This window comes from Haemorhous mexicanus, chromosome 18 (assembly GCF_027477595.1).
Source record: "Haemorhous mexicanus isolate bHaeMex1 chromosome 18, bHaeMex1.pri, whole genome shotgun sequence".
In the NCBI taxonomy this organism is placed as follows: Eukaryota; Metazoa; Chordata; class Aves; order Passeriformes; family Fringillidae; genus Haemorhous; species Haemorhous mexicanus.
Genome location: NC_082358.1, coordinates 3,573,655 through 3,589,881, shown reverse-complemented (window position 1 = coordinate 3,589,881; position 16,227 = coordinate 3,573,655). Strand labels below are relative to the sequence as shown.

The 16,227-nt window shown below is 60.4% G+C and overlaps 1 protein-coding gene across 3 annotated transcripts; it reads right to left on the bottom strand.

Annotated features, from left to right (window-relative positions):
• Nucleotides 1–254: 254 nt before the first annotated feature.
• SNTA1 (syntrophin alpha 1) lies at nucleotides 255–13,561 on the bottom strand. 3 transcript variants are annotated; one of them, XM_059862522.1, is made up of 8 exons: nucleotides 13,266–13,561; nucleotides 10,770–10,955; nucleotides 3,438–3,636; nucleotides 3,146–3,353; nucleotides 2,947–3,077; nucleotides 1,627–1,819; nucleotides 1,362–1,549; nucleotides 255–1,130 (listed from the first exon to the last, which is right to left on the bottom strand). In XM_059862522.1, the coding sequence occupies exons 1-8, from the start codon at nucleotides 13,528–13,530 to the stop codon at nucleotides 1,061–1,063; spliced, it is 1,440 nt and encodes a 479-aa protein (XP_059718505.1). In that variant the 5' UTR covers nucleotides 13,531–13,561; the 3' UTR covers nucleotides 255–1,060. The 3 variants fall into 3 exon arrangements, with proteins under 3 accessions (XP_059718505.1, XP_059718504.1, XP_059718506.1); XM_059862521.1 differs by having other exon boundaries at nucleotides 1,623–1,819; nucleotides 13,266–13,560; XM_059862523.1 differs by having other exon boundaries at nucleotides 1,623–1,714; nucleotides 13,266–13,560.
• Nucleotides 13,562–16,227: the final 2,666 nt, after the last annotated feature.

Genomic DNA, 16,227 nt, shown 5'->3' with positions numbered 1-16,227 from the left:
GGGAATCCAAACCCACCTGGTATCACCAAAGCTGGTGCTGGCATCAGCATGTCCTTCTCTGCCACTCCCAGCACAGTGTTGGGCACCTTAAAGACATTCTGTCCCCACCTGAACCCCCCCCAGTGTCCCCAGCACCACCAGCAGCCTCCAGGCAAATCCCATCCTTCCCCTGGTGGAAAACACCCCAAGGCTCAGCCCAGGCACCACCCACAAACTGATTTTCAACTTCTCCAAGTGAAACCAGGAGACAGATCTTGGCTCCTGCTGGTTGTGATCTGCAAAGTTTATTTAACCCCCCCAGAAAAGGCATTTCCATGCAGAATCTTTTGGTTCATAAAAGAAGTCATTCCGCAGCAGACACCTGACAACCCTCCCCCCCAAACCAAGAAATAAAGTGACCCCAGAGTGCACAAAACCAAACGAACCGTCCAACTCCAACAGAGAAAAGTGGTTCCTATCATTCCATACCATATGGAAAAAATTGGCAAATACAGTTGATCTTGCAGTTCCTGTTCCTTAGGCACTTTAGAGCTGGTTTGGCCTCCAGCCCTTGGGTTGCCTGTCTGGAAAAAAGACACAGGAGTCCTTGTGCTGCAGGACCTGGGGACTCTCCGAGGGGTCCAACCCAGGTGCGGAAGAGCTGCCACATCAGCGTTTGGAAGTGGGCAATATAAATATAAAACATGGATACAAATGGGTTCTTTGTACAGAAAATATTATCTCTCAAGGCACTGGGGTGATGGCCACCTGTCCACTGGTGGGCTCCCAATGGCCTTCTCCAGCCGCCAAGGAAGGAGGGGAGGAAGGCACCAGAGAAGTCCTGGTGCTGCCATCCAAGAGGGGTTTCACCCCACAACTGCCCCTAAACACCCCGAGAGGGGTTTTTCCTGGCTGGATGGTGCTTTTCCTTGGTGGGGTGACTGATCCCATGGGGGCTGCAGTCTCCTTGGGATGCCTTGGGGCTGGGTTCGGCCAGGAGGGAGGTGCATAGATGGGAAAAGGGCTTGGGCTGCTCCGGCCGCTGCTGGGCTCCCTCGTCACGCCAGCAGCCCCAGCCGGGTCACCTTGGCCGACAGGAAGGAGTGGATGATGAAGACGATGGTCTTGGGGCAGGAGTGAAGGTCCAATTGCTGCAAAAAAGGAAAAGAGTGATGTTTGCAATTGAGAGGGCTGTTCCTGCAGCAGCCAGCTTTCAGGCAGGTACCACCCAGAGCTCCCCAAACCCACCACAGCTTTACTGGGGCCCTGGGAAGGGCTGTGCACCCTGGCTGGGGTGGGCAGACAGGGCCATGTGTCACCCCTATGCCATGAGCAGGGTGGGTACTCTGTGGGTGGGGCTGCTGAAGGCAAAGCCAACTCACGATCTCTCCCTCTGGTCCACCAAAGTCCAGGTAGAGCATCTTGGTGCCATCATCCGAGGACATCTGCAGTTTCTCAAAGGGCTGCTGCAGCAGGATGGTCCTGCTGAGCCCGGGCTCGCTGGTGGAGATGGTGAAGCCCTTGTCGATGTGGACGGTAAGGGTGCAGTCCTGCCCCTTCCACGTGCACGCTGAGGACAAGGACGGGACAGAGGTGAGCCGGGGGTCCCGCCGCACCCCCGGCCCCCCCGGGCCCCCGCTGACCTGCCGAGACCTCCTGGGCCAGCTCGGCGGCGCCGTGGGTGCCGTCCACCAGCAGGCGCGTCCACAGGGCGAGCTCTCGGGGGCTCTCCAGGCTGAAGAGATGAGTCTGCACGCCCTGGCGGCCGCCAGCGCGCAGCGCGAAGGAGCGCTCGGCCTCGTACAGCGCCGAGCCCTTGGCCGGCCCCGAGTGCACCAGCCTGCAGCACGGCCAGCGCTCAGCACCGCGCCCCGCACGGCCCCGGCACCGCCACAGCACCGAAGCAGCACCGCACCCTACAGCTCACCCCGCACCATGCCAGTACTGGACCGCCCCAGCCCTGCACCCCTGCACCGCAACATCCCAGCGCCAACACAGCACCGCACCCCTGCACTGCCCCGGCACCACGCACCGAACATCCCAGCACTGCCCATCAGCACCGCACCGCCTCAGCACCGCACCTCAGCAACGCTCCTCACACAGCTCTAGCCCCGCTAAGCATCCCGCACAGCCCCAGCAAAGCATCCCGCACGGCCTCAGCAAAGCATCCCGCACGGCCCCAGCAAAGCATCCCGCACGGCCCCAGCACAGCCCCAGCACTGCCCCAGCACAGCCCCAGCACTGCCCGCACCCCGCACGGCCCCAGCACAGCCCCAGCACTGCCCGCACCCCGCACGGCCCCAGCACAGCCCCAGCACTGCCCGCACCCCGCACGGCCCCAGCACAGCCCCAGCACTGCCCGCACCCCGCACGGCCCCAGCACAGCCCCAGCACTGTCCGCACCCCGCACGGCCCCAGCACAGCCCCAGCACGGCCCGCACCCCGCACGGCCCCAGCACAGCCCCAGCACGGCCCGCACCCCGCACGGCCTCAGCGCCTCACCCCGCTCCGCTCCGCGGCGGCCGCGCAGCAGGGCCGCCAGGGGGCGCTGCAGCCCCGCGGATGAAGCCCCGCAGCGCCCGCGCTGGAGCCGCCCCCCGGAGCCGCCCCCGCCCCAAAACCCCGCCCGAACCCCGCCCTGAGCCCACGCCCTACACCCTGAAACCCCGCCCCAATACTGCCCCGAATCCCTCCCTCAAAACCTGCCCTGAAACCCCCGCCCCATTTCCGCAACTCAGCACCACTGTGCCCATTGCCCTGACAACAGCCCTGAACACTGTCACCACCCCCACGCCCTAAGCCCCCGCACGAAGTCCGAGACTCTGCCACCAACCCTTGGCCACTGTCACCACTTTGGGGGTCTGACACCAGCCCTGAGTTCTGCCCTGACTCCCAGCACTGCCCCCAGGGACTGCCACCACTGTATCCTTGAGCGGACCGGGAGGGCACTGAGCTGGTGGCCCCTACCTGGTGGCGATGAGGGGGTAGCTGTGAGTGGGCTTGGCCAGCGCGTCCCGGCTCTGCGGCAGGCTCCCGTACAGCAGCAGCTCCTTCTCTGTGAGTACGGCCAGGAGGTTCCTGGTCCCAGCGCTGGGGAGCTGCAAAGGGACTGGGTCAGGGCCACCGGCACCTTGGTGGCACGGAGTAGCGGGGGACCAGGGGGTACCTGCTCGGTCAGCCAGCCCACGTGCTTGACGTCCCGTCCGGCCACCGTGCCAGCCCCCGCCAGCTGTGCCCGCAGCTCCTCCTTCACCCGCGGCAGCAGCGCGGCCGCGTTGGCCTGGATGGCGCCGAGCCACGACTGCGCCGTGGCCTCATCCTTGGCCCGCAGGAAGAGGGCAACGCGCCCGTCCGCCGAGCACACCTCCAGGTACCTGCAGGGACACGGCCCTGATGAGTCCCTGCCCACCCTCGGCTCCCCGGGACACTGCGGTGGCATCACCAGCCCCGGCGCTGACCTGTGCTCCGGGTCGGTGGGGAGGCACTTGCGGGACACGTAGCACATCTTCAGAGGGACACTCCGGCTCTCCCGGAGCTCCCGAGGGGGCAGCAGCGGGGATGATCGCTTCTGCTGGGCAGCAGGAGAGGGGTCCCAGCTGACTGTCGCCCCCGCCGAGGAGTTCTTGAAGTAGGGCGAGATCTCCTTCATGTACTTCACTGGAAGAGAGGCAGCACCGCTGAGGACATGGCACAGGCCAGGGCAGCCTCAACCTGCCCTGCTGAAACCCCCACACTCTCCCTGCACCAGAGCTGCTGACCCCTCCATCAGCTCCCCAGAGCTGCCACTCCTGCTGCTGCGAGTCCCCTGCCCCTGTGGTGGCAGGGGTGGCACTGGCGAGCAAGGTCACACAGGGAGTGACACAGAATCACAGAATGGTTTGGGTTGGAAGGAACCTTAAAGATCATCCCATTCCAATCCCCTCATTCCATTTACTGGGGATTTCAAGCAGTATTAAAGGGACCTTCATGCTGGCACATTCATCCATCCCAGAGCTTGTAGGGCATAGGGAGAAGATGTGTGCAGATGTCAGTGGGGCTTCCCTGCACGGTGCAGGGGGACGGAGCATTGTGTGGCTCTGGGGAGGATGGAGGATTTGTACACCAACCCCAGGAATGGTAAGGGTCCTGCTGGTAGAGACAATTCCGGGAGGTTGTGGCCTCAGTGATAAGAGCAATTGCTTTAGGAACAGAAGAACATTGCTTATCATAGAACCACAGAATAGTCTGGGTTGGAAGGAGACTTAAAGCTCATCTCAATCCATCACCTGCCATGGACAAGGACACTTTCCACTGTCCCAGGGTGCTCCAAGCCCTTTCCAGCCTGTCCTTGGACACTGCCATGGATCCAGGGGCAGCCACAGCTTCTCTGGGCAGCCTGTGCCAGGGCCTCAGCACCCTCACATGACACCTGGAACCCCCACAGTAGCTCAGCTCCACCATCCCAGGCTGGGGAGCTCTGCAAGAGGGATAGAAACAGCCTTTTCCCCCTTTTTCAGCCTTTAACCCAGATCAGTTCATAGATCCAGGCCTGAGCAGTTCCCTGGGGCAGCACACACAGCCAGGGGTGGGGAATGGGAAAGAGTCCCAGACCAAAATTACACAGTCCAAACTGTGCTGGTACAGCCAGTCCCGCTGCCAGCTGAGGAACAGTGCTCAAATACCCTGGCTTGGCCCCAGGAAAAGCCCTGGAGAGCCTGCTCTCTGCTTGCACAGCCCTGCTCTGTGAGCCTCCAACCAGGGACAAGAAACCAGTCCCCACTGAAAGAAACCAGTCCCCACTGAGCCTGGCTCCAGAGCCAAAGCCCTCAGAGCCATGCTGGGATGGCAGCCGGCTCCAGAGGTTTGGGGAAAGGGAGAGATGAAAGGCACCACAAATTGACGGGGCCCCACAGCCACATCCTGAAAATGAGTTTGGCAATGCTGGCTGAAAAACTCCAGCTGAGCAGGCGGGATGCCAGTCCTGGTCCTCCCCTGGGGCAGCAAGGGACCAGCTACTGACTCCAGGGAAGGGTTTCCCTTTGGAGGCCCTTAGGAAGACACCACGGAACAGACACGTGCCTGCAGCCACATCCCCAGCCATCCTGGCTTGGTCCACACCAGGTCCAAGCCAGCAGAGTGGGTGGCAGGATGGGGGACACGAGCTTGGCTTTGCTGCCAACCCCTGTAGGTGGCTGGATAGGCCCAGCTCCATCGTGCAGCCAAGCCACAGCAGCCTGATGTGCTGCCAGAAAGGAGCCCTTTTCCTACCAGGAAAGAGTCTGCACAGACCCACTCCCAAACTTCACCTGGCCACAAGATGGAATATCTCCCACCCATCTTCCCCCAAGGTCACGGCCCCAAGGCTGCCAGAGCTTCAGGAGTGTTTGAACAATGCTCTCAGGGACGCACAGGGTGAGATGGTTGGGATGTCTGTGCAGGGCCAGGGCTTGGACTGGATGATCCTGGTGGGTCCCTTCCAACTCGGCCTATTCGGTGCTCTCCCCTTTCATTCCTATCCCAGTGGGCTCCCTAAAATCCCTAAATCCTGATAGCCCAGCAGGAGCTGCGTGGAGCTGGAGCCCCGTGGGTGCTCCGCGGGACACGGCTATAAATGGCCACGGTGCTGTGCCACGTGGGCCGGGTCACCCCGCGGTGGCCCCGGGGCCAAGGCGGCGGCGGGGGGCCACCAGCCTCGTGCCCTGCGCCTCCCGTTACAAAAATAGCCAGGTTCCCGCAGGCATCCGAGCCGCGCTGGATCTGACCCGAGCCATTAATCTTGGCAGCGGGACCTGCCATTATCCCGGTGCCTGGGAACTAATTGGAGTTCAGAAAGATGCCATTGAGCCGCTGAAACCCGAGCGGCGTCCCTGCGCCAGCCCCTGGCTCCCCGGGCACGCGGGGGACGTCACCGGCATTAGCTGGGCGGTGGCGGGGTCACGTCCCGAGGGAGCCGCGGAGGACAGCAGCAGTGCCCAGTGCGGGACAGGGCACGGAGAATGAGGCAACAGGCAGGGTCTAATGTCTCGGCTACGTGGCTCTAAGGAGGCTTTCAGGCTGGTCGCAAAGCACGGGGGGTCCTGAGCCAGCACGGGGAGCTGGGAGGTGCTGGAGGCTGTGACACTCCCTGGCCAAGGCCAGGTCACCATCCCATGGGAGCTGCTGTCCCCTCCAGTGACCCCAGCACTGGCTTCACAGCATGCTGACTTACACTTCTGCCAGTCCCTTCACTGCAGTTGGTATTGAATGGATTAATTAATTACCTCCATCTCATTAAAGCAAACAACTCAGACCATATAATGCATCACCTCTGATAGTGGTAACTGTAATTCTTGAACTGTTTTTTCTTTTTAATTACAACCTTGCAGTGCTGGGGTTCCTTCTTGCTCCCTGGCAGCCTGCACCCTCCCAAAACCACTGGGCAGCAATGCTGCCTGGCTGCTGTTGGCCTAAAGTCACCTACCTACAGCAGGCACACAGCCTTGGGTGGCTGCTGGGATAATCCACGTGGCTTCCAAAGCCATGTGGGCTCTCCAGGGAGAGGGTCTGTCCCACTGATCCTCTCCAGAACAGAGGACAGGGGACAAATAGGACCTTTAACTGCTCAGGGCTTTGCACCAAGGTAAACTTTATTTCAGGGTTATAAGAAACAGCAAAAGTCTCTGGGTGTGCAGCCACTCATCCCATGCCAGGACAGTGCCTCTGCAGGGGGCCAGGTGGTGGCACAGGGGCTCCCAATCACTGGAGCATCCCATGTGTCCTGAACCCTGCAGTGATCTGCACCAGGGACAGGTGGTGTTTAACCAAAGGCCCTGAGTCTGCCTCTGTGTTGCGGCTGTTTTTTTTCTCCCCAGCATGCCAGAAAGGGGCAGAACCATCAAAATTCCTTGGTTTCACTTCCTGGGTAGAAATCCTCCCTCTCCATCAGCCCATTCCTCACAAGGACGGAGAACAATCACAAACCAACCACTCCTGGCACCCTAGATCCTGAGTCAGCACAACCTGCCCCACGCATCATCACTGCTCAGAGCCAAGCCTGGCCCCACAGAGCTTCACTGAGGAGCCACAATGCTTCCTCCAGGCAGGGAAACAGACATGGACACCCAGAGGAGGTTCAAGAACACCCTCTCACTGCTTGGGTCACCAGTACACTCTGCTTCAGCCTGGAGATCATAGCATGGATTCAAAGAAGAGGTTCCATACACCATTTCTGGTCAGGAGTAGGAAGGATGGTGCTGCTGTTTCTCCTGCCAAAATCTTCCCAGCAGCATCCACACAGCTCAGCAAGGCCATCACATCAGGAAATCTTTCAGAGAGCTCCTGGAGATTGAGTGCTGGCCCTACAGAGATGCTAATCCCACCTCCAGCTGGTCCCTCTCTGCCTCAGGATTAATGAGGCAAAATTGGCATGTTAAACTGGGGGGCTGAGCAAACACACCCCAAAGAGACATCCTGAGACGACCTGCCAGCTCCAACCCAATGCTCTGATGTGCTTCCAGAACAGCCAGCACAGTCCCCAGCACCCCACCCTGGGACCATGCCCTGCCCCTGGCTCCAAGCGTGAACATGACAGCAGCTCCTGTCACAGCTGCCTCAGCTCAAGTCCTTCTACCCCAGGCAGGAAGATGAACATGCCATAGGATGCTGCAGGGTGAGGTGCCACTGCTGTTCCTCCTGCCCCAGGATCCCGTCTCAGCACTCAGTGCCACATTCCATGGCCCAGCTCTTGGCTAAACATTCCCCTGTGCTGCACTGTCAGCAGGGAGATCATGGGACAGTCTTCCGTGTTTCCAGGGAAGAGAAACAAACCCAGGAAACTCCCCAGGGAAAGCAAAGCTTCAGAGCAGCGAGGTGTGGAGGTGGCAGATGTGCCCCATCACCTCTTGGCATCATCCCCAGGGCAGATCCAAAGCCTTCCTTCCCACAGATATGGCAACCAACACTCTGGAGAATCCCCAGCCCCACTCTCTCCCAGCACCCATTTTTCTGAATTGCAAACTTCCAAGCAATTACTTGGCCAAGCAAGTCCTAAAGAGCAGAGAGAGCCCCAGGAGCACTCCTGTGGCAAATAAGTCATGGATGAGAGATGCCCAAAGCTACCCCAACTCCTCCTCCCCACTGCTCCCAGTTCTTCCCCCATGACAATGCAGCACAGGGGCCTCACCAGGAAAACCACTCCTGACCCCAGAACCCTTCCCAGGGCAGCTGGAAGGATGTTTATCAGCCCTCCCCCTGCCATGGAGAGTAGAGTCTCTGGATTCCAAGCAATGAAAATAAAAAAAAAAAACAAGGGAAAAATAAGGCAAGGGAGAGCAACTCTCCCTGAAATAACAATGTAATATAAATACAGTCCAACTCCTCCTGTAAATACCAAGAGAGTAGTTTGGCACATTCAAAAAAAATCTTGGCAGGACACAGGAAGAGGTATCTGCATGTCCTCACGCCTGGGCGGCAATGACACCCAGGAGCCTGAGGCCAAGCTGAGCAGCTCAGGGTGAAATCTGGCACGTGGAGCCACTGCTGATGCTCACATTAAAACGCATCACCTCCCAGCTCTGCCACTTTGGGGAGTCAGCCCAGCTCACTGCCCTCTGGGGAGGTGCCAGCTCTCCCAGTTCTGTTACCTGCTGCAATGCCACCTGAAAACCACCCTAGAAACTCCAAATCCCAGGAATGACTGCAGCCAGGAGCAGCAAGGAGTGAACAGACACTGGCTGTGCCAAATACTCTGGTTTAGCACTCAGAGCACTGTAAGGAAAGCTGGAGTCACACCTGGCAGCATGTGGGGAGCAGAAAGTGTCTAAGTAATCTTAAGGTGCTTTTTTTAAAGCTCTGCCTTCTCCAAGCAGAAGGCAGCAGGGAAGGCCCCAGTTTAACACCCTTCAGGCACTTAAAGGCCACCCCCTGCCCCTCAGCCCTGCCACCTCTCCCTGGGGCAGGGTGTTTGGAAGCCAGCTCCTGGAGAGCCACAGGGGTGGCAGGTACAAGGCAGGGCCACCACCTCCACAGGGCATTGCCAGCCTCACTATGGGCACAGTGCCAGCCCCACCACCCCCATGGCAGAGCTGCACTGTGCCAGCAAACCCAAAAACAGGGAGGGGAGGGAGATGTACCACGTTTATAAGTGACATCAGTGATCAGATGAGCAGCGGAGATCCCTTCCCTGCTCTGGCTGGGTCCCAACAATATCAGATACAAACTCATCCCAGAGCTCCAGAGTGCTGTAGTGGGAGCCAGCCCAGCCCCAGTCTGCCCCCAAGGGTACCTGCTGGGAGTTTTAAGTAATTAAGAAATCCAGCAGGTCATACCTGAGTTTAGCAAGCTACTGCAAAGGCCCTGCCTGCAACTGCCTCCCAGGAGGGGGACCTGGATCCCAGGGGATGGAGGAGGAGGAGGAGGGGTCCAGGGAGAGAAATTGTTCTCTCCAGAAAGAGCAGTTCCTCTCCACCTCTGGCAGGAGCTCTGGCAGAAGGGAAACCCACACCAAAGGATGAACAGAAAATAATGGAGGGAGGGTGGTCCAAGAGCAGCAGCTCCAGGCAGGAATTTCACAGACTCACAAAGAAAGAAGCTCTTGTATTTTTCTTTGGTCAGAAAAAAACAACAAAACCACCCCACCACCAACCCTATCTGCTCCCAGCAGCTGTGCAGAGCAGCACATTCCTCCAGCTGAACCGTGGTCCTCAGGCTCCCAGGAGAGGAGGAACCCACAGCAGAAAGGGCTGAGCAAAGCTAAAAATGAAAATCTGGAGCTGAGACAATCTGGGGAAGGCACAGGAAAGCTGGAGCCACGGTGGTCGCTGGCAGCACAGCACACAGAACTGCTTTGTTCAGGGACAGCCCCAAGCACTGCCCCCAAATCAAACCTCCCTTTGGGATCTGGGAAGGGTCTCTGGTGCCAAGACCCCCCTGTTAAGCAGGGTGACCCCAGGGACTGGTTAGAAGTGAGGGGAGGGGAAGGCTCCTTTCCTGAAGAACAGGTCTGGGATGCTCATCCCAGCCTGGCTGAGCTGGCAGAGGGTGGGCAAACAGATGTGAGGTGAAGGGTAGCCAGAGAAGAATGAGGTCTCTCCCTCAGGACTCCCATGGTCCCAACCCATCAACCCTCACCCAGTCCTCAAGTAGGGCTTGAGGGGCTCCTACAGTGTGCAGCCCCCTCAGGGCTGGGAGACCCCAGTGACCATCTGTCTGGTACTTAGAGGGAGCCTGTTCCAGGGAACAGCCTGCTCCAGGGTGGTGAAGGCTGCATCCTGGGTATGTCTGTAGCCTCAGCTTCCAGGGATCCCCTCAGTAGGCAGCATCTCCTGGATGGGTAGTTCCTGAGCAGGCCCTGCCTCACCCTCCACCTCCCCAAAACCACCCAGCAAACCCCAAGGTGCTCAGTGCACCCCCTCTTCAGTGGCATAAACCTACACCAGCCTGGGATGTGGGTTTAAATTAAAACCATGAGAAAAGCAGAAAATGTTTTCTCTTGCCCCAGGAACTGCAGACGTGGAGGTGATGCCGTGCAATGAAAGAATCCCAAATCCCAGAAACTTGTCCCACACCTCCTACTGCTGCCTGCCTGAGGTCCCACAGCGGGGAGACAGAGCCTCTGGGCATGAAGCACTGGCACACACATCCCTCCCTCTGCGGAAGGAGACAGGGAGATCCCAGCAGTTACCTCCAGCTCTCCGGATGAGCAGACAAATTACTCTGCATATGTTGCTTTCCATTTGAAAGAGTATGCAAATGCAGCTGCAGATGATACGCCACCCCTGTGTCATCCCAGTACACGAGGACCCTTCTGCCCCCATCAGATCCTTGTCTCCTACCTTCCAAGATCACTTCCTTGCCCGTCTTCTTCAAGGCCTGCACAGCCTCATCGTGGGTGGCCTCGGACAGGTCGGTGCCATTGACGGCGAGGATGGCATCCCCCACGTACAGCGCCTCGGTCTGGTCTGCTGCCAGCCCCTTAAAGATCTTGGAGATCAAGATGGGCATTTTATTCTCTCGGCCACCTTGAAACAGAAGAGACAGGGAGCGGTTGTGGCTGTAGGAGCGCTTGGAGGAGTGGGTGGGAAGGGGGATGCTCTGGTACCAGATGGTCCCAGCAAGGCTGAGCCTTTCTGCTGGCACTCAGTGCACTGTGCCAGGTCAGCCCACTGCCCACTCCCCCAGATACCCACAGGACACCTGTACCAACCATAGCAGCCAAGGTACCATGAGGCTGTACAGCTGATGAAGTGATTGCTCCAAAACCACTCAGATTGGTCACAGATTATTCACAGAGCGAACACATAACCTGGCCATCTCCCCATCAGTTTTGGCAGGAAAGTGTATCGTTATTTGCATTATTAATCATGTGTACTGAGCAACTATCCTGGCTCCAAGGACTTCATGATCTCAACACATAAGACAGCTGAATGTTTTTGGAGAGGCCAAAGAGCCAGGGAGAGGTGAACCGATCTGGCTGCATGTTCCTGTCCACACAGCAGCCCCATTTACCGGCTGCTCCCCGCTGTCCCGACTAAAAGAATGCTATTCAAACTCCCGTCAGCTTCAGGAGATCAATTTGCACATCGACTTTTGAACCCGCAGGGAGATCTGAGCTGCCTCCGTGCCAGGGCGCAGGGATGCAGCAGCCACTGCCCACGGCAGCCGGAGATCAGCAGTGCCCGATGTGCCCTGCACCCCGGGACAGCTTGTCCCGAGGAGTCTCCAAGAGATAATCCTCATCTCAGAGGGAGATGCTGAGCCCAGCCCGCTGTCACTGCCCGCCCCGGGCTGCTCCCAGCCCGTGCCACAGGCATTTCCTCGCTCAGCCGCTGCCAAGCCAGCGAGGGCTCCGGTTATCAGCTGTCAGAGGCCCCGGCGGGGGCTGCTCCGTCCCTGTGCCAGCGGCTCCTCGCCCGGCTAAAAGTGCCGAGAGCCCTGCCAGAGCTAAGAACCTCCGCCAGCCCGGCTCTCGCTCGGCTCCCCGCTGTCCTGCCAGCCCCAAGCCACGTCCTGTGGCGGGACATTCACCCCCCGGGTGGCACCCAGTGTCCCTGAGTGAAACACGGCTGGCACATGAACAGTGACATGCCAGCAGCCTGGTGAGGAGTGATGCCCTGCCCTACCAAGGCTGCCCCACCCTCCACAACACCTTCTACTGCCCAGTTTTGATGGCAACTACTTTTCCACATACGTCATTGGAAAAGTAAAGTTTTAACTGAACCAAGGGAAGTTTCTCCTTTCCTGGGAGAGCCACAGAGCAAAAAATAACTTGGCAGCCAAGGGGGGCGGTTACGAAAGGGGGTTTGCTCTTCCCAAAAAAAGGGCTGGCACGCTGGGGCACCCTGCAGACATGGCCAGCAGTGTCGATCCAGTGCCAGCTCCCGCACATTCACATTGCAAAACCTCCCCGCTTCCAGAGGGAGCCGGAGGCTGCGTCTGTGTCCCCTCTGAGCTGGAAGGAGAAGCCACGTCAGGAGGCGAGAGCTGCCCTGTCACTGCCCCCGGGGCGGCCGAGCCCGCTGCCTCTCACAGCCACGCTCCGTGACAGCCCGGTCCCTGTCTCCCCGCTGCCCTTTTCATCCTGCTTTCACAGTTCCCAACACACTCGGAGCCGCGTGAAAATCAAAAGCAGGCAGAAAAGCAGGAACGCCATCACTGCCCTAAGAAGTTTCCAGCCTGAAGTTCAGGCGAGTCACCAAGGAGCGGGACAGCTCGGGAGGGAAAACAGACATTGAACAGGGAGGCTTCCCGCTGCCGCGTTTCCCGGGAGCACACATCTCCAAACCCGAGCGCGCTGCTTTAACACTCCACGCAGCGCCGGCAGATCTCCAGGGGCTTTACATCGCTCCCTTCGTTTTGCTGACAGTTTTAAAGGGACATTTCCCAACTAAGGAACGCGGTGGGACAAGGGCACGCCAGCCCAGCCCTCCCTTCGACTGCAAAAGGGCAACTTTGGTGTCACCGGGTGCCCCCCTGCACCCCACCTGCCCCGTGAGACAGCACCCTACCCGTGGGTGCGGGGGACAGGGGGTGCCCCCTCCGGCTCACAAACCCGGGGGTCCCTCACCTCGGCCGGGGCACGGCGGGCAGGCACTGGCCGGTCACTCCGCACCCCAAATCATCGCTCATTCCGTAGGCTGGAAATGGTTCGGGTCCCGTCACTGGCACGTATCCCCCTCCCCGTCCTGAGCTGGGGGCTGTGAGGACCCCGACCCCAGCCCCGCTCCCCGCGGGGTTCGCTCCGAGCGAGCCGCGGGACGGCAGCAGCAACAGGTCCCGGTGCCGATGCCAGTCTCCCCCCGCCGCCCCAGGACCCCCGGGCCCGGCCTCACCTTTGATGCTGATGCCGAGTCCCCCCACGTCCTGCTTGACGACGCGCACGGTGCGCCTGATGTTGGCGAGCGCCTCGGGCGCGGCGGAGCCCGGCTCGCCGCCGTTCAGCTGCGCCGCCGGGGCCTCGGGGCCGGGCCCGGGGCCGTCCGCCGGGCTGACCCCCAGCACGTCCTCGGCCAGGGTGAGAAGGACGCGGAGCCACTGCCCGCTGGGGCCGCGCAGCTCCAGCAGCCCGGTGCGCGGGGCGCGCCTGCCCGCCGCCATCTTCGCGCGCTCCGCGTCCCACACCGCCCCGCGCCGCCCCTCAGCGCCCGTCCCACACCGCCCCTCACCGCACCGCCCGTCCCACACCGCCCCTCAGCGCCCGTCCCACACCGCCCCTCACCGCACCGCCCGTCCCACACCGCCCCTCACCGCCCCGCGCCGCCCCTCAGCGCCCGTCCCACACCGCCCCTCACCGCACCGCCCGTCCCACACCGCCCCTCACCGCACCGCCAGTCCCACACCGCCCCTCACTGCCCGTCCCACACCGCCCCTCACCGCACCGCCCGTCCCACACCGCCCCTCACCGCACCGCCCGTCCCACACCGCCCGTCCCACACCGCCCCTCACCGCACCGCCCCTCACCGCACCGCCCGTCCCACACCGCCCCTCACCGCACCGCCCGTCCCACACCGCCCGTCCCACACCGCCCCTCAGCGCCCGTCCCACACCGCCCCTCACCGCACCGCCCGTCCCCGTCCCTCAGCGCCCCGCGCACCGCCCGTCCCACACCGCCTCTCACTGCACCGCCCGTCCCACACCGCCCCTCACCGCCCTGCGCCGCCCCTCACAGCCCGTCCCACACCGCCTCTCACCACCCCTCACCGCCCGTCCCCGTCCCACACCGCCCCTCAGCGCCCCGCACCGCCTGTCCCTGTCCCGCACCGCTCCGCCCATTGCCCCGCACCGCCTCTCCACACCCGGCACAGCCTCTCCGCGCACCACTCCGCGCCGCCCCTTAGTTCTCCGCACCCCTCCACGCCCCGTCCCGCTACGCAACGCCCGCCGGACCGGGACAGAACCCTGGGAGAGAGCAGGACCCCGGCCCCGACCCATTTCCCTCCGGACGGGGCACCGGGGTGCTCCCCAGTGCTCCCCGCACCAACCCTGGACGGGACACCAGGAGGGGTCACAGCTCCCCGGTGCTCCCCATCATGGAATGGGGCACAGGGAAGAGCACAACTCCCCGGTGCTCCCCTCTCCCTCCTGAGACAGGCACCGGGAGGACACGATGCTCCAAGTGCTCCCCAGGACTCCCTTCTCCAGCCCAACGGAGGGGCTCCAGAGGGACATGGTGCTCCCCAGTGCTCCCCATGCCTGCCCACGAGGGACACAACTCTCCTCTTCACCCTGGGATGGGGCACAGGGAGGTACACAGGGCTCCCCACTGATCCTAGGACAGGAACCTGGAGGGCCCAGCGCTCCTTAGCTCTCCCCATTCCAGCCTGGGATGGGGCAACAGGAGAGACAAGGCTTTGGCCTGGATGGAGCATGGGGAGAGACCAGGACACCAGGGCCCCATTGCTCTGTCCTGGAATGGGACTCTGGAAGAGCCTGGTTCTCCCCTCACCATCCTGGGATGGGGCACCAGCAGGGACACAGCTCCCCAGAGCTCCCCAGTACTCCCCATTGCTCCCCAGTGCTCCTCAGTGATCCCCAGAGCTCCCCAGAGCTCTTTGTTCTGGCCTGACACAGGGCACCAGGAGGACCTGGTGCTTCCCAGTGCTCCCACTCCATCCTGTGACCGACATGGGGAGGGACACAGGCCCCCAGTTGCTCGTCCCAAGTCTGGCCCTGGACATTTTGGGTGTCCCTGTGCTGGGCTGTCACAGGAGGAGCAGTGGGAGCTGACAAGAGCCAGCACATCCCAAGAGCTGTGGCTCATCCCAGCAGCCACAGCCAGGGCAGGAACATCCCAGGAGTCCCGATGGGTTAAACAGGAGCCAGGCAGGGGGAGATGGTGTCTGCAGACATTCAGACGAGTCTGCATTGCTTTTTCCTTACTTGCCCTGGATCTTGAAAACGGGAATATTTTTATTTCCTTGGCAGATACCCATTTTTACTGAGTTAATTAGGAGTAGAAAATACCTCCAAGAGTAGCAAACCACTCTTGGCAAATCCCCTCTGCCCCTTGCAGAGTGCTTCAAGCAGCTCCAGGAGCCTCTGGGACAGGACTACTGAGGTCTCAGCCCCTCTGGAAAGCACAAGGATTTGTAAGAATTCTGTAACATTTATGGCTGGCTGGGAAGGGGGTGGAGAGAAGCTCTGGGCACCTGAGGCAGAGGGGCTGCAGCATGTGCTGCTCAGCACAGCCCTTCCCAGCCAGGGGCTGCAGCCAGCCCTGAGCATCAGCCTCATGCAGAGGAGAAAAATGCTCCCTGGGCTCCCTCCCACGCAGTAGCAGCTGTGGAATTTCTTGAGGTTGCAGCAGAGGAAACCCTGAAGGTTATTTCTTTACAAAACAGATGCTTTACATATTCCTGATTTTCTCTTTGCTAAAATATCCGGGGTTTAAGTGACACTTTGCCTTTGCAGTACGGTGCTGCTCACTGTGGCAAGCACTTCTACATCACCCCAAGGATATTCCCCTCTGATCCCACCCCCTGTCCAGCCCCACTCTGGCTGCCAGTGCCTCTCGGTTTGGGAACAGCAAGGGGAATTTGGTCTTTCACTCCTCAAGTGGACACAGAGCTCATTCCCCCTGAGCCACATGCCCTGGGAGCACTCACTTTATTTTCCAGCCAGGCAGCTGCAATCAGCAATTTGTCCAGCTTTTTTTCATTCCCAAGAGCTGCTTTTGATAATTCCAGTCTCTAAGGGCCCATTCCCATCTGAGCCAGCAGTGGGATCACTAAATATCTCTCTCAGTGCAGCAGAACTCAGTGCTCTGTTTGGGTTGTTCCCTTTCATTTCTCAGCT

What these genes read in the sequence shown, in the direction of transcription:
- SNTA1 (XM_059862521.1), bottom strand. Translation starts at nt 13,530, where the DNA reads ATGGCGGCGGGCAGGCGCGCCCCGCGCACCGGGCTGCTGGAGCTGCGC. An exon ending in CAAGGAAGTGATCTTGGAAG is followed by an intron (nt 3,637 to 10,769) that starts GTAGGAGACAAG and finishes CCTCTCTTCCAG; the next exon opens with TGAAGTACATGAAGGAGATC. An exon ending in GTGGACCAGAGGGAGAGATC is followed by an intron (nt 1,131 to 1,361) that starts GTGAGTTGGCTT and finishes CCTTTTTTGCAG; the next exon opens with CAATTGGACCTTCACTCCTG.